The following is a 9,484-nucleotide window of genomic DNA, read 5'->3' as shown; positions in this document are numbered from 1 at the left end:
CTATGAGAAATGTATCAGCCTTGGAGGAGATTATGTTGAGAAATAAAAAAAAAAATTCTTAAAAACGTTGTTTTTCTTGGTCAGGCCGGAAAATTATCAATCAACCCTCGTATACCTACAACATCATCGTAGGAGGTTTCAAGCATCGTATTAAATTATTTAAATTAACTTATAACATTCTAATCTCATCAATCACTTGACTTAATCTGTGGCTATGATGTATAACCGGTTTTAACTGAGTAAAAGTTTAATAAGAAGAAGAAGAATAAGAGCCTCGGTGGCTCAGTCGGTTAGACACTCGGATTTCACCTCAGAGGTTTGTGGTTCGATCCCTGAGCCGGTACCTCTGGAAATTTTTCAATGTACCTTTACCGAGGTTCTGGTGTTTCGGAACCCACCTTAAGATTTAGGTCCCCCCATCGTGTACTTGACTGCAACCCAGTCCGCCAATGATGGAGTAAAAACCAGACTTTGCCCAATATGTCTGGACAGACTGCTCTCATCAGATCACTTGATTCCATTATTAAAATGCGTCCGTGACTGATGATATATACCGGGGCAGCCCCGTGCAAAATGATCAAATGAAAATCCAAATTTAACCAAAAATGCCTTCGACATGTTGGGCAGTATAAGCCTGTGCCAACATTTCAACACAGAATTTTTTTATATAATAATAATAATAATAACTCCCCTACCGAAGGTGTTCCGCGTTGATGTCGTGGTAGGGCTTGAGCTTTCCTCTCATAACTTTGACAACAATGTAAGCGGTAGCATTGCGACAGACAGGGTTTCCCATGCCCCGGGAGCCACAGCTGGGGGCCACAGCATGCAGGACGTTCGCGATGGTGAGCTGCGCGATGGTCAGGCAGATCTCACTAATCAAACAGCTAGCCAGGAAGAACATCTGCGACAAACGGTAAGCAGTGGAACCTCAACTGTGCCTAATGGCTACCGTTAGCTATTTGCAGCCAACCACCTCGGCAAAAATACCGTGGGAGAGCATCAATTGGGATACCACAATGAAAGAGGAATTGGTGCATCTCTATTACGAAAATGCAAGTTTGAAACAAAAATGGAAAAAGAGTACAATTTGAGAACGAAATTTGCTGCAAAGTATCCTAATATACAGAAAATCGCACTAAGAGATCTTATCGCTAAGGTATAGGACATCAGGACTAATCTACATGTTACAGAAGACCGAGCAATGGAGATTAAACAACTGGTTGATTTGGCGTGGAAAAACGACGGCAATGAACATCAGTTAGAGGATGCCAGGACCATTTCGCTGGCCCCGCCACCCACGCAGATGTATCTTTTTTCGGCCAAATATTTAGTGCAGAGTTTGTTCAAATTTTTACAACCAAAATTAGAATTTGTGCATCATCGGAAGTACCTTATTTCTCAGAAAAACACTGGCGGGGCCAACAAAAAGTTTCGCTGGGCCCGATATTATCAAAAATCAACCTTATATGGGTGCATTATTTTCGTTTTAATTTGTTTAAATTTGGGCAAGAAACTTCTACCCCTAAAAACCACCCCCTGTTAGGCGAACGTGATATCGGCTCCATCGAAACGTACCGCTGGTCCCGACATCCAAACTCAGCTTTATATGGGTGCACTATTTTCGTCTTAATTTGTTCAAATTTGTGCAACCAACTCTAACCTCTAAAAACTAGCCCCAATACGGAAGACACCATGGTGGGGCCAGTGAAACGTTTCACTGGCCCCAAGAATATCCAAACCAACTTCAACTCATAAAAAAACCTGTTAGGCACACGCCATGGCGACTGATCGCCACATTGTTCAAAATCTACTTTCTATGGGTGCATTATTTCCGTTTTAATTTGTTCAAATTTTTGGAAACAATTTCAACTCCTAAAGACGACCCTCTGTACGAAAAACACCATGGTGAGGTTAGCGAAACGTACCGCTGGTCCCGACATTATCCAAAATCAACTTTATATGGGTGTATTATTTTCGTTTTAAATTTTTTTAAATATGTGCAACCAAGTTTAACTCCTAAAAAGGACCCGCCATAATATTTGCCTAACAGGCGGTATTTTTTAAGGGTTGAAGTTGGTTGCACAAATTTGAACAAATTATGACGAAAATAATGCACCCATATAAAGTTGATTTTGGATAATCTTGGGACTAGCGGTATGTTTCGCTGGATTCGCTATGGTGTTTTCCGAACAGGGGGTAGTTTTAAGAGGTTGAAGTTGGTTGTACAAATTTGAACAAATTCTGCACTAAATATTTGGCGAAAAAAAGTTAAATTTGCGTGGGAGATGGGGCTAGCGAAATGGTTCTGAGGACGCCGCGTCGAACGGTCAAGCAGGAGCAATAGATGTTCTTCTTCAACCTATTGATGGTCCAACACCACCACATCCTCCAGAGGTGGATGACCATATACAACCAGAGGTAGAAGCAGAGGTTCAGCAACCAAAAAAGCGTCAAAATTGGACATGCCATATAAACAGAGGTGTTATGCGCTTTTATTTTTTGGCAATTAAATGTGGGGAAAATGTGAGGAAAGAACATCATAGACTCTTCTTACTTGAATACCCAGAGCTAGCCACAAAAATAAATGAGCAGAATCTGGCAGATAAAAATTCGGATATTACTATCGATGATGTGGATAAGGAAATCGCAGAAAAACTACAGCACCTGGAAAGGAATTTTGGTCATGCTTTACTAGAGTACAGATATGTAGAACTAACACTAAGGCCTTCTCTGCCCAAAATGAACATCAAAAATGATCTGCGTGCATTAATAGCACATCTCGACAGCAAGGTTTTAACTACTTTTTTTAACGTAGCACAAACTGCGTTAGAGGTGCAAACTCTTGTATACTGCGCAGCTGTGGCAACCGTTAGAACGTTGGGTCGGAAAATTAGGCCTGCAAATGCAGTTTTTGTCCCAGCAAGGGATTGAGATCCACCATGGAAGATCAGGCAAGGCGTTTTCAGAAGATCATTGAACACCCAGATCTGATTCCAGACTTTATGCCCCAGGGTACTACGTATATGTTACCAAAGAAACCAGACGCTCAAAATCCATCTGATTTTCGACCCATAGCCTGTCTTCCAAGTATCAAGAATCAAGTATTTTGATCGTGGACAATCAAGGATAACTAGATCAATTCGCATTACGATGGGTATATTTCAAGAAGACTTCTTCAGTGTACTATGGTTCGTTTTAGCATTAAACCTATTAAGCAAATCAGAGAGAATATACGCACAGACATAATAATGTAGCGGGCATTATACATCAACAACTTGCCTAGGACAAACCTAGGACTCTTAACAGAATGGATGCCTTTCTATGGATATATTCCAGTAGCCGTTTCAGAAAACGAAGATTACATCTGACATTGCGATGTTACTATCTAAACCATAAGTATAGCGAGTTAAGGCATGAAGTAAAGACCATTTAGAGGAATGTGTATCATGCACCTATTCATCTTATTGTGGTTTCGGCTACAGGCAATTTGCACCTAAGACGCACTGAACATCTTGAACATTGAGGAGGCAGTAGTGTACTAGCAACAGCTTAGAGGGCGGTTTTATTAAACACACATAGTTGGACAGCAAAATGAAATTTTTTTATTTTGTATTACTTTTTTTAATGGTTAAAATTAAAACGGTTGGTCAAAAAGTTCTGGTTAGCGAACTCGATCTTTCTTTTTGGTCCTTTAAACTGTGTGTAAAATTGCAAACTAATCTGATCAGTCTTTAAAAACTTACTCGGGAACTAATTTAATTTGCAACTGAGATTAATTGCCGGAGATATAAGAATGCTTCTACTTGAAACGGCGAATTAATTTACGTGACGACCGTTACTTACCAATCGCTATACTTTTTTATGTCTGAAATGTTAATTAGCGTTTTTGAGTTAACATTAAAAAATAAATAAATTTTTGAGCCGTAGGAATTATCGAGGAAATTTAATTATTTGATACTATTATTTTGAAATTTCTATTTAAAATTTTTTGTTCAAGCATCAACAAAATCTCTACCACTTTTAAAAACAAATTTTAATATTAAATTCATTCATATCTAGATTACATTAATTTGAGCTATTTTCAATAAAAATATTTAATTCTCTATCCAAATTTTGTCAAATTAATTTACTTTCTTTAAAAACAAAAAAGTGTCGGCGAACATGAACCAACGTTTCAACCTAGGTTTAAAGGTGTTGGTTAAATCCAACTTTGAATTTTTTGATAGGTACGCCACTGACTCAATCTATATTTTTTCCGATCACAAATACAGTTAGAAGAGACACACAAGGCATGTCAATTTTGTCTGCAATTGACTCCATTTCGCAACGTATTTCGCAACATATTTCGCAAAATTTAAGGTGAGTAAAAAAAATTTGTAAACGATTCTAATCGTTCAAATGCTGTGGTCTGCTACCCGCTGATTTCTATCTTACGCAAAATTTATATTTGTCGTGAACATAATAATTTCCTTAATAAATTTGTTGATTTTTCAACATTTTATTGATCCGGGAATCTCGAAAACCCCCGGATATTCTACAAGTTTTCTTTCTTTCATTCGCAAATCCTTGGACCATCCTTGGACCAAGTCCTAAGGGAAGGCAAGATTTTTTAGGGAAATATGCTATATGGGGTAGCTCTAAGAAAGTATCTAGAGGTAACTATTGCCACCTATAACGCTCGCGGCCGCTGTTTAAGTATAAGAGCTGTAAAAGATGAGCTCGAAACTATGCCATGTTCGTTATTTTGTACCTACACCATCGCCGCAAGAGATTTCAAACATCGTATTAAATGAAATTATAACATCCTCATCTCATCAGTCACTTCAGTTAGTCCGTGGCTATGATGAAAACCCTGATCCATCCGAGTGATTTTTAGTGGAAAACAGTATGTCTTTAAAGAATTTTTTTATAAAATCATAAATTTTCGAAGAAGACTTAAAAATTCTTGACTATGTTTACTTTTTCACCGGAAATGAGCATTTCTAAACAAAAAAGATCATGAGGATTTCCAGTTTTCAACAATTTTAGGCTATGTTTGCATTTTGCAACAGAGAACAATTTTCAGCATTTTACGTCTTTCGGTGAATAAGCATTTTTTGCCAAGAACAATAGAATCTGAAGGATCTTAATTTTTTTTAAATTTTAGATTTCTATAGCGAATTATACAAAAATGCGTTATTTAAAAACAAAAATCATCACAATATTCGAACCAGATTCTCATCGTAACGATGATTTAAATCCTTATTTTCTATTAAGAGCAGCAAATATAAACAAGCTATTGAATTAGAAAAAGTGCAAAAATTCCGAAAACAAAACAGAAACGGTCTACTTTGGTCCTGTTGAAGTAAATGGTTAACGCTGCACTCATACATAGTGGCATTACAGGTTTGAACCCGGGCCGAGGTCGGTTACTTTCCTCGTTTGTCAAAAAAATTATTGTACCAGTAATCGCTAAAAATTTAACATCATAAATTAATTAATTTCCCTGGTCGACAAAATAACACCAATACTCTAAAAATCATCAGATTTGAAAGGTTCATAACTTTTAACGATTTTAGGTTTAAAAAATTTTTTTATTTATTTTGAAACAAAAATTAACAGTTCAAACAAAATTTTCAATTATTGAACAATAGCTGGCTATATTCACGTTTTTCACATGAAGTCTTTGATATAAAAAAATGAAAGAAAAGAAATATACACCAAACTATCGCTATCAGTCACCTCGTTCTCGGCCTTCCTAGAACTGCGGCCCTAGAATCAGGCGGCCCACACTGTTTACGTTTCGATCCCCACGAAATCAGTCCAAGGTTATTTGAAGGCAACCACCGACACTTGATTGACAGCGAGAGTTTGGTGTATTTCCAAAAATTTTTATTCAAAAATTATTAATTTGATCAATTTTCATTTCTTTGGCGTTTCAAACCGGAAATCGGTACTTTTAATAAAAGCGATAGAAAATTGTTGAACAATTTGAAACTATGCTCGCATGTTTTATCAAAAATCATATATCTTAAATAAACAACATTACGTGTGAAAGAACAATTACAATATTAAAGAATTTTTGTTCATATTATGTGATTGCTTTTTCTTCAAAAGTTGCAATTTTTAATAAAAAATCATTATCTTTCAAAGTATATTTACAATATTTTAACCATAAAAGGGTATAGTAGCGTTTTTTTAAAATGAGAATCGGTTATTTCTAACAAAAATCATTTCACGTTCAAAATCAAACTTACTGTTTTCAACAAATTTAGGTTCTGTTAGTGTTTTTCTGTCAGAAATCGGTATTTAAACAAATTCAAAGGTTTGATTGCTTATAACATATTATAAAGAATATTTAATGGAAATTCTGAAGTTTAGAGAACAATTTCCATCAATTATAAAAAACGTTGTCCATCCTTTTTTTCCATTACTTAATATAATACATAGATACACTAAGAAATACAAGAATGTGATATTAATAATAATTTTATAATTTAGTTTAAAAATTGCCTGAGAAAAGAAAATGACAGCTTGTTTTTTTTTTAACTTAAACCCATTAAAGTTTTAAGTTCCAGAAGGACATAAACAATATTTTTTACAATTTTTTTGAAGGAAAAAGTGCTAAAAATTAAATTTTTAATTTCAGGGAAAAAAATTTATGTCAATCTATTGATTTACTAAATTATTGAACCAGTAATTCCGCAAGTAAATTTTTTGTCGATTTTTTTAATCAAGTTAATAATTGAGAAACTTCGAGCTATAGAACACGCTTAAATATTATATTAATTTATTCTATATTTACCAATGGAATTAAGAATAACGAGCAAGGAGATCATTTTATAAAGGATCCTCATTTTTTGAAATGCAGAAAATACTGATAATGAAGAATTTAGAGAACAGGTTAACTATTGCAAATTAGAATGCTTCGAGAATATATACTATTCTGAGATATTTGCTTTTCCCCGTCACGAGCATGGATCGTAAACGGCTCTTTTTGAACTTGGTAACATAAAAACTTTTAATGAGCATCACAAAATTTATTCAGTGTAGTGGTTGTTAATCCCACATACGTCACGTGCATTGTCCTTTTATCTTAAGATTCTGAAATAATTTATGTTTTGAGTAAACGCACTCTAAAATCTGATGAATTTTCGATTTTTTTAAATTTCTCTACGAAATGATGCATGAAACGAAGAGAAGTATTTTGAAAAAGAATGGTTTTCAGGATTCTTAATGATGTTCTTATAACCTCATGCATTGAAACAAAAATTATTTTAAAAAATAAATCGTTAAGAAAATCAGTGAGTCTTCACAACTATATTTTTTTATTTGTTTAATAATACCATTTATTAGAAATAAAATATGTTCTTATTCTAAAATGTTTCATTAATAGTCCCTTATAACAGGGTGTCTACCCTACCTGAAAATGTAGAGAACCTGCAAATGTCAGGGCATTTTTTTTAAGTCTAGGAATTTTTTTGAGAACGTGCTCATTTTTTTTTTAATTGCAGTATGGAATTTAACTAAAATGATTCTTTATTTGTGAAAGTAGCTTCATATCACTTCAATTAACTATTTTGTTCGAAATTCTTTTGTTTTTTTTTGTTTGTTTAAGATTAATTTTTTCTACAGAAAATTTAATTATTATATTTTTCGTTGAAAATTCAAGTATCTGGATGCCAATTTATATATCTTGTTGGAAAAAATTTTTTTTTTGCAGAAAATTAATCTTTTTGCTTAAAAATTTAACAGTTTGTCCATTTTTTAAAATAAAAATTTAACTAGTCAATTTTTGGTTGAAAAATTCTCTTTTCCAGTTGAAAATTTGTCATTTTTAGTATAAATTAATCTTCTTTTTATTAATAAATTTATGTTGGAAATTTAATTATTGCAGTTGAAGATTCATTATTTTAGTCGAAAACTCACCTTTTTATATAAAATTTTACTTTTTGGTAGAAATTCAACTATGAAGGCCATGTAAGAGCAACCTCATTTTTTTACTTTTTTTCAAACCCAAATTACATTCAAATGAAGCGCAATTATAATAATTCAACTATTCCAGTTAGAGATTTATCATTTTAGTTAAAAATTCATTTTTGTTGTTTAAAATTCAACTGTTTCAGTTTCGAGATTCGAAATTCAACTATTTGGTGTAAAAGGTGTCTTTTTTGTCGAAACTTCAAGTATCTAAATGTAAATTTAAGTATCTTGTTGAAAATTCGTTCATTTTTGTTATAAAATCAATCTTTTTGCTTTAAATTTTCTTTTTTGATTGAATTGGACTGTTTTTTTAAATTAAAAATTAAGATCTTTTTCGTGCAAAATTTCAAATACTGCATTTTTTTGTTTAAAATTCATCTTTTTTAAATGGAAATTTAATATTTGGTTGAAAGTTAAACTCTTTTGTTAAAAATTAATTTTTTTTATTTAAGATTCACAATTTTAATTGAAAATTTATCTCATCAATTGAAATATGAGCTATTTTGTTGAAAATTCGTTTCTTCTTTGACTAAACATTAATTTTTTTACTGAAAATTTAACTATTCCAGTTGAAACTTTAAAAAAATTATAAAAAATATTTCGTTTTTTAATTCAAAATTGAACTTTTTTAAACTAAAAATTTAACTATTTAATTTTTGGTTATTTGATCTATTTCAGTTGAAAATTCGTCTTTTTTAGTAGAAATTGAACTTCTTGGTTGAAAATGATATATTCCGGTTCTAAATTAATCCTTTTGCTTGAATTAACTTTTCATTTTTTTATAAATAAACAAATATAACGAAAAATGGCCTGTTTCCCATTTGATGTTCGAGGTGCTCGTAAATAACAGAAAAATGGTTGAAATCGCTTAAGTTGCATAAAATAGGATTAGTTAATGATATTAAAAAATTAGAAGATGCACAAAAAAAATTTGTTATCAACAAATCATTTGTTAACGAAAAATTTCCTACGATTTTACATAAATACACGTTTTTTCAAGTTTTTTTGCAAGAAATTGTAATCAAAACAATATTATGTGAAAAATTTCTCTTCGGATTATAATTGCTTATATTATAAATAAATTAAATGTACAAACGCAGCAATCAGGCATTCTTCGACAGAAATATTCGTTTTTTTTCTAGGTCAATTTTTTCCAATTAGGAAATTAATGATAATTTTATGAAAATTCATGACTTGTTAATTAATCTTATGGTTTTGTAAATTTAATAAGCGAATACATTAATCGGGCGTTTGTCGACAGAAAATTTTTTCCTTTAATGGCAGTCTTTTCAGTTGGGAACTTCATGACGATTTCAGCAAAATGCATAATTTTTTATTCATTTTATGTTTCTTGTCAAACAAATTTAATAAACCAAAACATTATTGGGGCATCTGTCGACGGAAAAATTATTTTTTGTTTCGATATCAGACTTTTAATTGGGATCGTCATAATAAATTCGGCAACCTTCATGATGAGTTGACAAAGTATATGATTTTTAAAAATAAATTTAATAAACAA

The 9,484-nt window shown here is 32.3% G+C and overlaps 1 protein-coding gene across 1 annotated transcript in view; it reads right to left on the bottom strand.

The window, feature by feature from the left end:
• LOC117172198 overlaps positions 1 to 6,869 on the bottom strand; it is a 19,297-nt gene extending 12,428 nt beyond the window's left edge. Inside the window, exon 1 of the mRNA XM_033360034.1 lies at positions 6,788 to 6,869. Coding sequence (XP_033215925.1) covers positions 6,788 to 6,839 — 52 coding nt within the window. The 5' untranslated portion in view covers positions 6,840 to 6,869. The remainder of the gene's footprint in view (positions 1 to 6,787) is intronic.
• Positions 6,870 to 9,484: the final 2,615 nt, after the last annotated feature.

Source organism: Belonocnema kinseyi, chromosome 1 (assembly GCF_010883055.1).
Source record: "Belonocnema kinseyi isolate 2016_QV_RU_SX_M_011 chromosome 1, B_treatae_v1, whole genome shotgun sequence".
Taxonomy (NCBI): domain Eukaryota; kingdom Metazoa; phylum Arthropoda; class Insecta; order Hymenoptera; family Cynipidae; genus Belonocnema; species Belonocnema kinseyi.
The sequence above is the reverse complement of the archived record's forward strand: the minus strand, read 5'-3'. Positions and strand labels throughout refer to the sequence as shown.